Source organism: Cimex lectularius, unplaced genomic scaffold (assembly GCF_000648675.2).
Source record: "Cimex lectularius strain Harlan isolate CLEC.00 unplaced genomic scaffold, Clec_2.1 scaffold14, whole genome shotgun sequence".
In the NCBI taxonomy this organism is placed as follows: Eukaryota; Metazoa; Arthropoda; class Insecta; order Hemiptera; family Cimicidae; genus Cimex; species Cimex lectularius.
In genome coordinates this window covers 3,222,822-3,239,035 of record NW_019392637.1, presented here as the reverse complement: position 1 = coordinate 3,239,035, position 16,214 = coordinate 3,222,822, and the positions used below count along the sequence as shown (strand labels likewise).

The 16,214-nt window shown below is 39.0% G+C and overlaps 4 protein-coding genes across 10 annotated transcripts; 2 read left to right on the top strand and 2 right to left on the bottom strand.

Moving 5' to 3' along the window:
- Positions 1–736: 736 nt before the first annotated feature.
- On the bottom strand, positions 737–7,457 carry LOC106671956. 3 transcript variants are annotated; one of them, XM_014402970.1, is made up of 11 exons: positions 7,336–7,457; positions 3,097–3,175; positions 2,966–3,039; positions 2,565–2,625; positions 2,478–2,500; positions 2,363–2,414; positions 2,271–2,308; positions 2,117–2,194; positions 1,961–2,043; positions 1,104–1,218; positions 737–1,040 (listed from the first exon to the last, which is right to left on the bottom strand). In XM_014402970.1, the coding sequence occupies exons 3-11, from the start codon at positions 3,030–3,032 to the stop codon at positions 790–792; spliced, it is 768 nt and encodes a 255-aa protein (XP_014258456.1). In that variant the 5' UTR covers positions 3,033–3,039; positions 3,097–3,175; positions 7,336–7,457; the 3' UTR covers positions 737–789. The 3 variants fall into 3 exon arrangements, with proteins under 3 accessions (XP_014258456.1, XP_014258454.1, XP_014258455.1); XM_014402968.2 differs by lacking the exon at positions 7,336–7,457 and adding an exon at positions 3,770–3,843; XM_014402969.2 differs by lacking the exons at positions 1,961–2,043; positions 7,336–7,457 and adding an exon at positions 3,770–3,843 and having other exon boundaries at positions 2,094–2,194.
- Positions 3,146–6,306, top strand: LOC106671957. 2 transcript variants are annotated; one of them, XR_001341188.2, is made up of 5 exons: positions 3,146–3,343; positions 3,405–3,516; positions 3,573–4,047; positions 4,121–4,209; positions 6,040–6,306. XR_001341188.2 is itself a non-coding variant. In XM_014402972.2 (5 exons), exons 3-5 carry the CDS (start codon positions 3,790–3,792, stop codon positions 6,267–6,269), a joined length of 594 nt encoding a protein of 197 aa, XP_014258458.1. In that variant the 5' UTR covers positions 3,146–3,343; positions 3,405–3,516; positions 3,573–3,789; the 3' UTR covers positions 6,270–6,306. The 2 variants fall into 2 exon arrangements, 1 of the variants encoding a protein (XP_014258458.1); XM_014402972.2 differs by having other exon boundaries at positions 4,105–4,210.
- Positions 7,458–8,143: 686 nt separating the features above from the next.
- LOC106671942 lies at positions 8,144–13,020 on the top strand. 2 transcript variants are annotated; one of them, XM_014402945.2, is made up of 2 exons: positions 8,144–10,631; positions 12,919–13,020. In XM_014402945.2, exons 1-2 carry the CDS (start codon positions 8,293–8,295, stop codon positions 12,920–12,922), a joined length of 2,343 nt encoding a protein of 780 aa, XP_014258431.1. In that variant the 5' UTR covers positions 8,144–8,292; the 3' UTR covers positions 12,923–13,020. The 2 variants fall into 2 exon arrangements, with proteins under 2 accessions (XP_014258431.1, XP_014258430.1); XM_014402944.1 differs by having other exon boundaries at positions 8,144–10,640; positions 12,919–12,991.
- Positions 13,021–13,030: 10 nt separating this feature from the next.
- On the bottom strand, positions 13,031–14,061 carry LOC106671943 (V-type proton ATPase subunit E-like). 3 transcript variants are annotated; one of them, XM_014402946.2, is made up of 4 exons: positions 13,983–14,061; positions 13,723–13,893; positions 13,480–13,651; positions 13,031–13,414 (listed from the first exon to the last, which is right to left on the bottom strand). In XM_014402946.2, exons 1-4 carry the CDS (start codon positions 14,042–14,044, stop codon positions 13,055–13,057), a joined length of 765 nt encoding a protein of 254 aa, XP_014258432.1. In that variant the 5' UTR covers positions 14,045–14,061; the 3' UTR covers positions 13,031–13,054. The 3 variants fall into 3 exon arrangements, with proteins under 3 accessions (XP_014258432.1, XP_014258433.1, XP_014258434.1); XM_014402947.1 differs by having other exon boundaries at positions 13,723–13,898; positions 13,953–14,060; XM_014402948.1 differs by having other exon boundaries at positions 13,723–13,898; positions 13,983–14,053.
- Between the last annotated feature and the right edge of the window lie 2,153 nt (positions 14,062–16,214).

Sequence of the window (16,214 nt, the reverse complement as noted above, 5' to 3'; positions counted from 1 at the left end):
AACTAAAGATAACAGCTGGAAGGTTATGTAGGACTGACTATCGATTTGTTTACCAAAAATCTCGATTATACCGAATCGATTGATGTTTTCTACAAACCAACCTAAACTGAAGATAACAGCCAGGCTATAATCACTAACCTGGTGAAATATCGATTGTACCAAATCGAATGGTATTTTACGTGAATTAACTGAAGATTACAGCAAAGGAGGTTTAAAATATCGATTTGTTTAAAAAAAGATTATTATCAACCGATTGATAATTTCCCGTGACGTAACCTAAATTAGTGTAACGGTGAGGAAGATTATAAATAGGTTAAGTAAAAATGATCGATTTTACCAGATCGATAGATGACTTAATGAGACTTAACCTAAAGATAACAGTGAAGAAGATTATAAATAACCTAGTATATGGATTATACAAAATCTGTTTGTATTTTACATGAATATAACAAAACTGAAGGTTACAGCAAAGAAAGTTGCGCGGTCCTGATTATCGATTTGTTTACAAAAAAATCGATTATTTTCAATTGATTGTCGATTTCATGTGACCTAAACCTAATCTGAAGATAACAGAGAGGAAGGCTATAAATCACCAATCTAGTAAAAATATCGATTATACCAAATCGATTGGTATTTTAATTAACCAAAACTGAAGATAATAGCAAAGGATGTTATGCAGAACTGATTGAACTGATATTGATTTGTTTAAATAAAATATCGATTGTAGTTGGTAAAATGTGTTTTATTGAGAAAAAAGTCGACTGATTTCCGGTTTCTTCTCACCTCCTTTCAGCAGAACATCTTCGGCGTCCTGGCCTTCTTCGCCGGCCTGCATAAATAGTAGTATTCGCCGTAGCAGTCGACCTCGACCAATTCCTCACTGTCCATGCTGAGGGCGAGGCAGGTTTGGATGGCAAGGTTGGAAAAATCCGCCGGCCCGTCGCCAGGAGGCATGAATTCCACAGGTTCGCCGGTCGTGTACCTGTACCAATTGCCTCCGCTCCGTACCACGCCCAAATTCAAAAACACCCCACTCCGACCTTTTGTAAAAAAAATTTATTACGGATAAAAAGAGAAGGGCGGACGTTTTTGGGCCATTTTACCACTGAAATAAGCCCCAAGGGTTAAAGACCGGTCGATCGCGTCTTTCCGACTGGAGGCTGTGTACAGCTCCAAGCCCAAAGAATCACAATAAGAGTCGGCCATCGTGTAAGGTAACTACAATCAAAGAGGGAAAAAGATCAATACGCAAAATTATATATTGAAACGTAACGAATTGGGAGGGACGCACAAGGGTTATTAGTCGATTAAAATTGCCTTAAATAGTTCATAACCCTCCCGGACTCGTGTGAGGTCACGATAGTCCAAAGAAGTATTATAACGTCACACTAGCCCAAAGAAGTTATTTGATGTCACGCTAGTCTAACAAAAAAGGTTGAATTTGTGGTAAGAGCAGGTTTCGACCAACTCGGACTAGTATAACCTTCATATGACCTGTCATCGCGATAGTCCTACGAATTTCAAAAAAGTCGCATAGTCCACGGGATTATGTGCGTCACAATAATCCACTGAGTATGTGCTAGCTTCCAAGTGAGATGATGTCACCTTAGTTGAATGAAGTTATGTTACGTCACGGTAGTCTAACAAAAAAGGAAGTTAGAGCATGTTTCAACTAATTCGGACAGTTTATAATCTATACTCGTGTGACGTCATTCTGATCCATGGATTTATGTGAAGTCACGCAGGTCTAACATAATTATCTGACTTCACGCTAGTCCCCGCGGTTATGTGACGTCACGTTAGTTCAATGAAGTTGTGTGATGTCTCGCGAGTGTAACAAAAAAAGGGTTGAATTTGGATGTTCAAAAAGGTCATAACTGACTTTGACAGTTTGACGTCACGATAGTCCGATGAAATTGGTTAACTGTGGAAATCCAGACTGTATAATGCCAGTACTTACTTTATTTTTCAAGAATAGAAATCTTTTAGGCGGCAAGGGGGCTACATTATGCGCCCTCTGGCTGCAGCTTCTCGTCGTTGGACCTTATTTAAAATTAACAGGAAAAAAATTAAATTAAAGATGATAATTATACTTGTGGTAACGGCGAAAAATTACGGTAAGACCAGAAGCCGTCGGGTATGGCACCTGTACCACCTGGGCCGTAATTGACGTTGCCCTCATCGCCGACATAGTCTGGACAAATGGAATTTGACGGATGAGCGAGCACGCACGGAAAAATAACAAAATAAATTATGTATGTGTAAAATACTTTGTTCCAGTGATGTATCTTTGCATAAGCATTTCCTCCTGCAGAAAATAAAATACCTTTAAATAAATAAATAAAAAATCAATGCTTTTCACCTTGGTTCTTCTTGTTCTTCTTTGGAATGATTCGTTCCGCCGAAATTGAGACCTGGAAAATATACAGTGAAATTTAGAATGTATAGCCTTTTAAAAAAGGTGTAAAATGACGAACCAAAGCTTGTCATCATGCCATTGCTGGAGGAAAAAAAATACATTAAACAGATGTAACGAATGTATAAAGAAACTCTTTCGTACATACTTTAGTTTTAGTTTGGATGGGTGGACGTTGGGCGTCGGATGACGATCCCTCCTTTTAGAACCTTCAATAAAAACACACATAAAAAAACACTTTTTAGCCCTTTCCTCCACGTTTATCGTTAAGGAGGCGAATTGGCCAGCAAATCAACGCGAAGCCGTTACGTAGCCATTGAAAATCGCGTCCCCAAATCTGTGTGACGTCAACGTAAACGAAGATGGTTTCAATCAGTTGAGGCGGCATGAACCGATCAGTGCGTCATCGATTGTGAGTGACGTCACCGTAACAAATTAAGTTTCAGTAACACGAAACGGCCTCAAATATGTATAACCTCTCCGAATGTGTGTGTCGTCACCCTAACCCAACAAAATTGGTGAGCTGGAGTACAGCAATTTTCGGTTTACCTTTGCCATTCTTCCTGGTGAGTTCAGGAACATTGTGTGTAACAATCACCGCTGTGACCAGTTCCATAATGGTCCTGTGAAAAGAAGGTAAAATAAACCGTATTTTCAAGAGGTTGGACACGGTTAATTACTTGTTCGACAGATCGATTGAGGAAGGGTCCACGTTGAGTATTGAGTTGAGAGCGCTCTCCTTCGCCACGGCCAGCTGGGCTGTTCAAGAGAAAAAAAAGAACAGTGAGAAAAATGAAAGGGTTGATCCTTTGTGTTTATTGTTTGGTTTTAGGGTTAAGAACGAAGAGCCAGGAGTGCAAAGTTGGCTCGGAGGAGAAAATCTGCCAGTGCGGCCTTAGGAGATTCGATTTGCAGACTTATTTTAAGGTTTGTGTTTTTAGTTTTTTTAAATGGAGGTTTCTGTTTTAATGAGGTTTTAATACTGCAGGGGAATTGGTACGAGGCGTTCCTTTATTGCAGGTACAACGGTATGATCTTGGCGTCGATAACATCTCCGTTGGATGAAACCAGACTCAAGGATGACCTCGCGTGCTACAAAGGTTGGCTTTTATTTTTGTTACTTTTTGTATATGCTTGGGATTTTTTGTATTTTCAGAGGATTTCTGGATCGGATGCCATGGGCACGGTTCCAGATGGACTTGGTCGGGAAACGGTGCAGCGGTGCGGTACAGCAGGTTGAAAACGGGCCGAGGGGAATGCTGCCTTTTTAACTCGACGACATTCTACTGGGAGATGTCAAACTGCCGTACAAAAGCGTATTTTGTTTGTATGATATAAAAAAAAACCACTTACATATCAGGACCAGCGAGAGGATGGCGCAACGTACCATGACTGACTGCGGATTTCACGCCAATCCCGCCACCCGATTTTGTCCCACTAGGAAAACAATGCCGCGACGAGTTAAAGGAATAAAATCAGTTCTGAACGGATTCGCGTTTTATTGTCAAATCACCTTTTGGGTATTCATAGCTGGGACGTCCGAGGGACAGGACACGTGCCACGTCGAGGATGGCCGCTTACCCAGCAGTTTGACCTTAAACGACATGCGATACGTGCTAGTCTTGAAAAAAGTAAACCGTAGAACAACATACGATACGATTTTTTTTTTTTTTTTTTGTAAAAAAAAGGCCGATTTCTTTACAGCTATGGACTACTGCAGGCTCATTGGCATGGATCTCCTCTGGTTCAGGAAGGAAGACGAGATGAAACAATTCTTTTCATCTCTAAACAAAGTTAAGTCAATATTATCAATTACCTCCATTATATTTAGTGGTCTATTGACCAAATTATTTCTTTCAATTAATTAATCTTTTTATGTAAGGTTTTGGTTGAAATGAAAAAGTTAGTGCCACGAGCGGGATTTGACCTGACGTGGCGATAGCACAAGCGGTAGAGCAATTTAGCCTAAGGTCGTGAGGTGGAATCCCGCTCGTGGCACTAACTTTTTCATTTCAACCAAAACCTTACATAAAAAGATTAACTGATTATCAATTACTATAATTTAAAAAATAAAACAGTAATTAGGGTTATATACAGAAAATCGATTACACCCGATCGATTTATAATTTACTTAGACTCAACTAAAGCTAGGATAACAGCAGCAAAGGTTATACTGTACTAATTACCCAATTAAGAATAATATCGATTTCACTTTATAGATTCTTTCTAATTCTTTCTTTACGTGAACTGACCTATTCTGACGATAACAGTTAAGATTATACAGGACATAGTAACAATTTGTTATACCGATCACACGAGGATCGATATTGTTTTACTTGGCCTAATCTAACCTAAAAATAACAGTCAAAAAGGTTATAAACCAGTAACCTAGAAAAATATCGATTATACAAAATCGATTGTTGTTTTATATAAACCAACCTAAACTAAAGATAACATTTGGAAGGTTATAAAAAATGACTATAGATATATTTAACAAAAATATTGATTATACGGAATCGATTGCTTTTTAAGTTTTCTAACCTAGTCTGAAGGAAACAATAAAAGAGGTTATAAATCACCAACCTAATAAAAATATCGATTATACCGAATCGATTGTTGTTTTATATAAACCAACCTAAACTGAATATAACAATTGGAAGGTTATACAGGACTTACTATCGATTTGTTTAACAAAATTTATCGATTGTACCGAATCGATTGTTTATTTAACATGGCCTAACCAAATCTGAATCGATTATTGGTTTAAATAATCAAGATTGAATAGACATGACCGACTATCGATATGTTCAAGAAGAATATCGCTTATTCTTAATGGATCTTTGACTTCAAACGGTCTAAACTAATCTGAAGATAACAGCGATGAAGGTTATTCAGTGCTGATTATTATCATTATTTTTTAATCGGACTGTTACTTAATGTAGCCGGACCTAATCGATTAAAATAAATTGGAACCGATCGATTCATTAATTAACCTAATCTAAAATTAACGAAAGGAAGGTTATACAGGACTGACTATCGATTTAGAAAAACATCGACCTAGTGGGATAACCTAAACAAGTACAACACATGGGGAAGCTTATGTAGTTGATTTGTTTCGATAAAATATCGATCATTGCATAAGTGAACTTGTTGGATAAGACAACAGTAACGAAGGCTATAATTATTTATGCTTAGCTAGGTTATATAATTTAAAATAATCAAAATATTGATTATTCCGAATCGATTGTTACACGAATTAACCTAAGATTAAGGTAACAGTAAAACAAGGTTGACAAGACTGACTATCATTGGTTTAGGAAAAGATCGGTTGTGTATTGTGTGTAGACTTGGACCACAAGTATTATACCAGTAAAGAAGGCTATTTATTAAAAAACTATCGATTAATGTTTCAAGTGAACTAAGCTAAACTGGGATAACAGTGAAGAAGGCTATAAATGACTAACCTAGTACAAATATGGATTGTTACTTTATTTAAATTGTCCCACTATAACAGTTATGAAGGTTATATATTTGTAACCTTTGCAAAATATCGATTTTACCGAATCGATTGTAATTTCATGTCTGCTATTGAAAAAAAATCATTGAAGGTTGTTTTTTCTCAGATGTCCGAGGTAGCCTGGAGTATTGGAGTTCGGCGAGCGATCTTGCCTCGGAAGGAAGGTGGCACTGGTTTGGCTCCGGAGCCCCAGTCCTCCATTTTCGAATTTCAGGGACTGGGTGTGCGACGGTGACCGCCAACCGGAGCCTGTCTGCAGAGGACTGCCGAACCGGCCACTACTTCGTCTGCAACGCGTTCCGATCTTCTGAAGACACCGAGACGACCTGCCTTTGACGATTATTTCAAAATAACTGTATTTAACAAAAAGATACTAAATAATAATAAACATTCTTTTGACTAAGTCTACATGAACCCTTCTGTAAAATTTTGTAGGTTAGTTTGACTGGATATCGATTCGATTATTATAATCAGATCAGCCAACATAACAACGTGAAACTATTTCTAACCTATAACATACAAGGCTGTACTTCCTTTCAAAAACGAGATGACAGGTTTTTAAATTTTATTATTTATATTATATGGAATCGAATATTTAATGTGGTCTCTAACCCAGCCAGAAGTTAGCTGTAAGGGAGGTTATAAATCACCAACCTAGTAAAAATATCGATTATACTGAATCGATTGTTGTTTTATATAAAACAACCTAAACATAATATAACAGTTGGAACGTTATATAGGACTGACTAAAGATTTCCTTAACGAAAATATCGATTATACCGAATAGATTGTTTATTTACATGAACCAACCTTAACTGAAGTTAACCTTTGGATAGTTATACAGAACCCACTATCCATATATTTACGAAAATATCGATTATGTCATGTGGCTTAATGTAACTTTAACTAATCTCAAGATAACAGTGAGGAAGGTTATAAACAACTACCATATTAAAAATAAAAAATCAAAGAAGGTTATTCAGGATCGACAATCTATTTCTTTACAAAAAATTATACCGAATCGAATGTTGACCTAATATACCTTAACCTTACCGTGAGATAATATGAAGAAGTTACACAACATTAACCTAATAGAAATATCGATTATACAGAATTGATTGTTTTTCTACACCTGCAATCTAATGGAGGATGGACTGACTATCGATTTATTTACCAAAAAATATCGATTATACGGAATCGATTGTTGACCTAATGTGAGTAATATCAAAGATAGTTGTACAGAACTGACTATCGATTTGTTTATCAAAAACATCGATTATACAGGATCGATCGTTGACCTAATGTGCCATAACCTTATTGAAAGGTAACAGTGAAGAAGTTACAAATCACTAACCTAGTAAGAAATATAGATTGTACAGAATTGATTGTTTTATAGACTTACAATCTCAGTGAGGATGGCTGCGCAGGACTGACTATAGATTTGTTTGCCAAAAAATATTGATTCACCTTATCGGTGTTGACTTAATACGATCTAACCTAATCTGAAGATAACAGTGAAGAAGTGTACGCCGGAGTGGTTATCCACAAATATTTTAGTAAAAAGGTCGGTTCGAAACCTATCGATTCTCGTTTTACCTGGGCTGACCTAATCTGAAATTTGGCGGGCTGACTATTTATTTGTTAAAAAATACGGATTAAAACTATTTGATTTTTTATTGTATGAATTAACCTAATCTCGAGATAACAGTAAAGAAGGTTATATAGGACTGTCTATAAATTGGTTTCGGAAAACAACATCGAGTGTAATTACCTAAAGACGTATCACAGGTGAGGAAGGTTATGTATGCTAGTTAATTAGTTGTTTCGATAAAATATCTATCATTGCCAGAAATTGGCTATGAGAAGGATTTTTCTTGGTCACTGCGAGAAGAGCGTTGTAAATGATTGTAAGAATTGAAGGCAATGTCATTGTTGTTAGGTTGGATACTGTGGTTGGTTAGGGTAGAGAAGCGAACATTTTTAAGGAGGTCTATGCTGAGCACACTGTCGTTACTGTTAAAAGGAGTGGGTAGGCAAAAGAGGAATATTTGAGGATGGCTGACTATTGAAAAGTCCAGGAAGTGTCTTCATCTTTCCATCCCGGAGTCTTATTCCTAACCAATAAGAAAAACATGGCAGGAAGAAATTTTTGATTTTAGAATACAGGGAAATTTTTTTAAGGAGAATTCTTTTGACAAATGTGAAAATTGAAAGTTTACCAGATGTATAAATAATTGTTGTCGAATAATTTGACTGTTTGGACTTTTGATCGTGTTGTAGAATGGGCCGCCGGGCCAAGGAGGTGAGGTGAAGCGGAGGAAAGGGCGCCGAAAAATTCCAATCCTCCGCGTCGCCGACAATGAAATGGGAATCTGGGAACGATAGGCCCGTCGTCCAGCCTTCGCCCGGTTTCCCCAACGTGGTGCGGTACGAGAGGTGCGACTACCTCCCGCAGGGGGTCCCTGGCCGGGCTCGGATCTCGGAGACCCTCTACACGTCGAGCCCGCCGACCTTCGTCGAGATCCACAGCCCTAGGACGGTCAGCTCGGACATGTACAAGGTAATCAACAGACCCCCAGCGGAGGTGGACGGCATACCGAACTTCAGGGGGAGTCCCGATCGGACCATCTGGTCTATGGAGCAAGACGTCCCATACCCAGTACACGCCTTCCCGCCCTACTACCCTTTTCCGGAGCAACCTGCTGTCGTGCCACGCGACAGTAAAGAACCTGCCAATGCGAGGAGAACCTACGACAAACCACATAAGAAACCGGCCAAGACACCGCCCAAAGCGTACGAACCGGGTAAAGTCTATGAACCGGCTTATTCCCCGTCTTTCACGGAAGAGCTGAGAAGGAGCGAGTACATCAAATCGATAGGGCACCCTTACAACCCGGGTTTGTTAAAAAGTTACGTCGAATCTTACAACCAGGGGTTCGTCCATCTGAACGGGTACACACAGGACGACGCGGACAGGATATTCGGCAAGGACATGACCCCTAATCCTCAGTTCATGATGTACCCTCACTTCAAAGGGCCGCCGGTCGTTTATAACGGGCTTTACAACCCTAACATGATGGTCATCAATAGGACGGTCTCGTCGTCGACGTCCGACCTGCCTAAAAAAAGGGGGCCGATAAGGCGGCACAGCATACTGAAGCCTGAGAACCACATGTCATCCCATTCTTTGAGGAGGAGGGGCGATTCACCCAGTGTGATCGCGAGGAACATTTACAACCTGAGCACGCCGGATTCTTCCGCGCCGGACAGCCCGATCCCTTCAAGGCCACAGTCCCCATCGGACCTGAACCATTTCCCTGAGGAGAACCCGCCTTTCAGGGCGGACCGCGAGTCCCAGACGAATACGTCATTCCTCCTCAAGAACTTTCTCAAGAGGGAACAGAGAGAAAAAGAACAGGAGGAATACTCCTCGCCCCATAAGAAGGGCGTCTCGCTGAACCCCATTACGATGTCTCGAGTCGATGGGTCCGGCAGGGAGCGCAAAAAGAAGTTCTTGAGGAAAGCCATCGCCAACGACAGCTCCTCTACTTTCGTCTACGACTCGAGAAAGCAAAAGACGGAGGAGGCCAAGATGGTCAGGCAGTCGCTCAAGGACAAAGAGACCGAAACCAATCCCCTCGAGACCGACGCCAAAGGGATCCAGACTTCCGCAACCAACTTGAACAACAAGCAATATAGAACGAGAAGCACGTCCGTCGGAAGCAAACTGCCCTTCAATGAAAGGGGCAAATCACCAGTCGTCATAAAAATACTCGAGGTAGAGGACGAAGATCAGAAAAGCAGGAATTCGGAAAAAGAAGGGGAACAGTATAAAAAGCCGCCTTCTGAAGGGGCGAAAGCGACGATTAGCATGTCCTCTCTCGTTGACTTAACGGAAACGGAGAAGCCTTCCAAGTCTAAGAAAGCATCCGACAAAAGGTCCAAATCAAGGAGCTTGAAGAGGAAGTGCTCTCGGGACAGCATCAGGGAGGGAAGAGGGTCGAAGAGAAGCTCCCCCACCAGGAGCGAAAATAGGTGCAGCTCTAAAAACAGCCCCAGCTTCATCGAGCACAAAAGCACCAAGACCGCCATCATGGAAAGCCGGCGAAAGCTCCTCTGGAAGAGAACGAGCGAGGAAGAGATCCTAGCCAAAATGGAAATGGCTGCTGAAGTAAAAGGGGAGAGCGAAGAGCGTCTCGAAGAAAATGAAATACATCTCAGGAGAAAGAGAAAGAGGTCGAATTCAGGAGACTGCGGTTCACCCTGCAAGGAAAAGACAAAGAGCGGTACAGCCAGCCCAAAAGAAAGACACATGAGCATTGCGGCCCAAAAGCTGTCCACAAAGCCCAAGACGTACGACAAGCGGTCTTTGTACCGTTGCGGCACCCTCAGGCCAGAGCCGGAAACCCCTCACAACTGGCAGTGCTTCATGATGCACAAGCAGGAGCTAGACGACCACCGGATGCCAGAGGAAGCCAGAATGGCTAAAAAACGGCAGAAGAAGCCAACGATCCCCGCGGCACCTTCGGACATACCGGCCGGGGTCGAGAACGAGCTGAGACACCTCAAATCACAGCTGTTCCACCTGAGGAAAGAGTGGGCGCACTTCAGCAGTAACTCGACTACTGCAGGGCACCAGAAGGACCGCAGAAAAAGAAAGCCGATACAAATCGACCCTGCTGAAGATTGGATTGTCATGTAATATCTGTGAGTTTTTTAACAATGGGAGGGGTTCAATTAACGACTAGTGCCTCATAAAGAAGCCTTGTTCCTTGCTATGTCAGTCTGTTCCTTTACTACCTTAAGGTAATCTCATCCAACCAAGGCAATTAGGTATACCCAGGTAAATTTACTCCTCAAGGTAATCTTGTCAAATTAAGACCATTAGGCAATAAGTACACTCTGATTATATATTGAGCTAGCATTGGGTTCTATCAGGTCTAACACGTCCAACACCCCCCTCCCATCAACCCAGCTGAAGCTATTGTCAGACCCAATGCTTCATAGATGCCTACCACCTTGTCTTTTGATCGACAGTGCCTTTGTGAAACTTGAGGTTGACTCATAGTTTCAATATTCCAAACCTTTTGACCCATATAGGTCCCTCTCTGGCTTGCCAATCTTCTTTAGATCGTAGCAAGGGAAGCTTAGCTAGTGCTTATATCCAGTGCATAAGTTTTACTTTCTCAAGCCAGTTTTCCAGCTCTAACTGCAACTTCAAGCTCTAACAGCCAAGCTGTCCAAAAGACATACCTCAGCATTAAAAGATAGTTTGAACCAATCTAAATGGTTCTGATAGGGATTCAGTCCCTTTACCCCTATAGATACCCCTTTACCCCAGCAAGGCCTATAGATCACTTTTTGTCGACTTTGATTTGTGTCTCTTTATCTAGTGTTTTTAGAACTATATGTGACAAGGGGAGTGACTGTTGGGCAGACTAAACCCTAGACCATCCCTAAGTGTAATAATCACCTTACCGTGAGTCACATTCATGAAGGACATATACCGATGTGTAGAAGGTAGATCAAGAAGGCTCTAACCATCTCTAACCATCCCTAAAAGAAGGCAGTGGTCGGATACTCATAGGCTTATAATTTTTTCCCTAAAAGTTCTCAAGTTACTTTTTTGACAGATTTAAGCTCTTAACCTAATACGTGGTGATTTTTCTTTTTAAATGTATTAGAGAGAGGATCATGGGGGGGGGGAAGAAAGACACCAAAATTTTCTACAACTAATTGTGTATTCCGCACGAACACGACTATCCCGTACGACTTCACTCACGTAATAATCGTTTTACCGTAAGTCACATTCATGAAGGATAAATGCCGATGTGTATTCGATAGATCAAGAAGGCAGTGGTCGGACGGTCAGAGGTTCTTTTCTTCCTGAAAGCTCCTTCGTCTTCCTTTTTTTTAAGCTTTTACCTTCTTAATACCTGATGTTTAGATTATCTGATCTTTCTTCGGATGGAAGGTGGTAAGTAAATACTCCAAGGGGGTGTTGGCGGCCACAACGGTTTAGGCGTTGATATTGTGCTCATCGCTCCAAACTTTCCTACAACTAATTCTATAATCCTTACAAATACGACTGACCCATACGACTTTCCCTGTACAGCGTAAGGTTAAAACAGCAGGGCCTAATTGTCCTAATTTCTTTCCCTCTAAGATAGAAAATTCATTTACATTACTTTTTGATATATTTAAGAATATATTTAGCCTGTTTTCTCATGCCCTAGGTGGGAAGCCATTTCTTTTAACCTCAAGATAACCTTGTCCTTTGTGCACTACCATACTGCTCTAGAGCTAAAAGTATATTTAGCGCTTTGTATTGCGGCCTTTCTGAAAGTTAAATTATTCCTTAGCATACTTTTTTTTTAACCAGTTTTTAAATCCATAAGTGATATTAGGTTTTTTAAACACTGAACTGCCGTTTTTTACAAAGATCCCGGTTATCTATATCTGACAAACCAGCCTCCTCATCTTGTTCCAGGTAATAAAGCCATTATGTAATACATTCTATTTAGATCCTGGTATGTTTTTTGATCCGTGGACTTTGTTTTGTGTCTTATTAATCTGTTTTCGTTTGCCTGAACCCTTCATACACGACCGTTGTGCTTTATGACCTCTGGGGTTTTTATCACCACATTTTTTCCTGGATAATCTCCGTCCGATGTTTAAATTTGCCTAGGTTCATCATAAAGGCACATATTATACCATACCAAAATAGTATGAAATTGATTGATTTATAAACGCAAGAATTTTTTTGGTTTATGGTTGGTTATATCTAAGGAGAAGGTTATGTCGTCAGGAGTATGGTGAATATTATCCATCCAACAATTTTTCTTGGATAATAGCAAAATAGGATGTTTTGCCTTATACATGCAAACTTTTTGGCTTACGCTTATAACCTAGCATGCTAAGGAGAAGGTTATGTCTTCAGGCGGAGAACGTCGTACCTTCAACGACTCATCAATGGCTTTTTCAGGTAATTCTTGTCGGTCTTCAGTCTAAGAGGGTGAAGATTTATAGCCAAAGGGGAAAAAGAGAAGAATGGAAAAGAAAAAAAAATCGATTAAAAGTTCAAAACAGAAATTGTATTTTTTCTCTCTCTCGTCATATATTTATTTATGCAGCTTCCCGCTGTAGAATATTTTCTTTGTAGTCAACGGCATAGACTGCATGTACAATTCCTCCTCGTCGTGTTCGGGGTTGTAGAGCGTCTTGCACATCTCGGGCAGCATCTTACGCCCGACGTCTTCGAGCTTCCATCCGAGGCTGTTGTTGAGCATGATCTTGTTGTTCTCTGTGACCATTATGACCCCACCATAGCTGTTGTCGGGCAGCGATGTTTTCTTGTCAATCTTGAGCGTTGTCTTGATCTTGGAGAGCGCTTCGAACTCGACACATGCCTGGTTCATGACATCGGTCACTGCCTGTTTGTCCTTACCCCTGCATCTTATTTTGACAGAAGTTTCACAAAGCTAAAAAAAAAAAAAATAAATAAATAAACACACACACACACGCACACGCACACACACACACACACCTTACATAAACCTTGTAGTATAAGTTTCTTTAACAATGTCTTGTAGTTATGCGAATTTGGGTCCAGGCCAGTTTTCAGCGAATCCTTTGCACTCTTGACCACCTCTAAGAAACACTCTTCCTTCTTCGACAGGAGTTTCAGCCTCGCCATGTTCTTCATCCTGCTGTGCTCACTGAAAAAAAAGTAAAATAAAAAAATAAATAAAAATCACCCAATCGTCAAAGAGAAAAAACAAAAACAAACATGGCTTCAATCTTGAGACGTTGTTCCATCTTCTTCTTGTACTTGGCGTCTATGAGAGCCATGTGATGGAAGATCTCCTTGCACCTTTCGAGCCGGAATTCCTCCTCGCAGCACACTTCGATCTCTTCAAGTTTTTCAGCGCAGTCTTGCATGATGTGGAGCAGGATGCTCCTGAGCTGAGACAAGATAAAATATGAAAAAAAAAAAAAACTTAAAAACAAAGATTGTACCTCGTTGGGTATCTCTTCCTTTTTATTTACCTTCTTCGCCATTTAAACTTAACTTTTTTCCCACTTTTTGTAAGAAATAAAATCACACACATGGCAAAAACATATGGCAATAAAATAAAATAAAAAAATTACAAAAATTAAAATAAACTAACCTTCTATTATTATTTTACAATTTAAAATCTTTGATTACAGGTCTTATTTTTTTTTTTGACAACCCGGAATTCAAAGCCAATTTCGCTTACAGGCAAAAAATCCCACCCACTTGTAATATAACTTGTTTTGTACATTCTTATGGTCCTATTACGGGGTGAAAAGCTATCAGTACATACTGATTTAATCATTTAATCTTCTTGGAGTAGTGCATTCAGAAATTTGGACACCTCGAACTTCCTGAAGCTGATGAATCATGAACAATAGTAGCTGGTTTCGCAAAATTCTCAAGGTCCTGTGGTTGTTACCCTAGAGTGTCCAGAATCAGGCCTTCTATGGTAGGAACCAGTTTCTCGAAAACATCTAATGACATCTCGCAGTTTCGTAGGTAACTCCGTTGGCAATAGCTGCTTACCTGATGGAACGTCCATCATCAATAAGTGCCACACAAGCCCACATCTACAGTACTAAGTTGCATTTTTAAGTTTAAAAATTGAGTGGTGTTTAGTGACCACTTAAAGTTCGAAACGGCACGATAAAGAAAATGTTTGTCTAAAACAACATCACACCAGATCTCCACATCTCACAATCTCTGAATAATCTTTAAAAATTGAAATTAAGAAAACAAAGAAGAAAACTAAACAGTTTATTGCTTCCGAATTCAAATGAGACTGAATAAACATTTTAAATTCAGCAAAAAGTAAACATTGAAAAATCCTTTATCCTTTTTTGGATTAGGGATTTAAGTGTTTTTAATTCTTGATTGAAATTTCCAATTTAAAACAGCATAAACAAATATTTATTGATAAAAACAATGAGAAAATTAAGGCATGAATTTTCTTTTACCGAGAAAATGAAAAAATCAATTGGGTAGCATGTTTGGCACGTCAATGTATTTCAAAATTCAAAAATTCTTACCGATCTATTGACCATTTTCAGGCTTCTGCTCATATAATAAGAAATATTCAGAGCTTTTGGCTGATTTTTCTTCTACGGTAACAAAGCTTTGATTATAAGTCTTATTTTCCTTCGACAACCTGGGCATCGAAGACAAAGATTTCAAAGTGTAAAAATTCTTATCGATCTATCGACATTTGACCATTTTCAGGCTTCTGCTCATATAAGAAATATTCAGCTTTTGACTGATTTTTCTTCTATGGTAACAAAGCTTTGATTATAAGTCTTATTTTCCTTCGACAACCCAGGCATCGAAGACAAAGATTTCAAAGTGTAAAAATTCTTATTGATCTATCGACATTTGACCATTTTCAGGCTTCTGCTGATATAATAAGAAATATTCAGAGCTTTACAAGAAGCTGTAAGTAGCAGTATTTTCCTTTGACAACCCGGGCATCAAAGACGAAAAGAGAAATAAAAATTTAAAAAAAAAAAAAAAGGAAAATTTCAACTTACAAATTTTTTGTTTGGCGAAACCAGGCCTATTTACGAGAAGATAAGCGTCCGATATTTTGGATTGTAGAATTAAGGGGGGGGAAAGAAAATCGTCCAAATCCTGGTTTGGACTTTGTTGAACAGTAGAACGGGGGGAGATATGCATGTATCATTCTGGAATTTTTTTTTTTCTTTTTAAAAAGGCCACAGCGTAAAAGGGCATGGGCAGACAACAAACAAAAGACCGGCTGAATTCATTTTGCAGTTTCACTTTATTTCAAAAATCACAGTTTTATTTTTAAAACAATTTTCTTTTTTACATCACACCTTTAAACAATACAATGCAAAAAACAAAAACCAATAGAATTTAGGCCAATACTGATCAAAAATTTGTTTTTGCAAGCGCGGGAAATTAACAAAAACTATATAAAAAAAAGAAACCAAATAACAAAAAGAAGAATCTTAAAATTTAAGTCAGTCGTATAAAAAAAATTAATATTCTTTCCCCATTTTTATATTTTTAAATAAAAAAATCAACAAAATCAAAAGAAAAACTTAATATATAATATATTATTTTTAAATTATATTCTGTGAAATATATTTTAACATATAGATATTTATATACAATAATACAAATAAAGCATTTTTACTTCTTCAAGATGCTACAATATATATATATATTTTTTAATACGCTTTGATACAAATCGTGTAGTATATTTT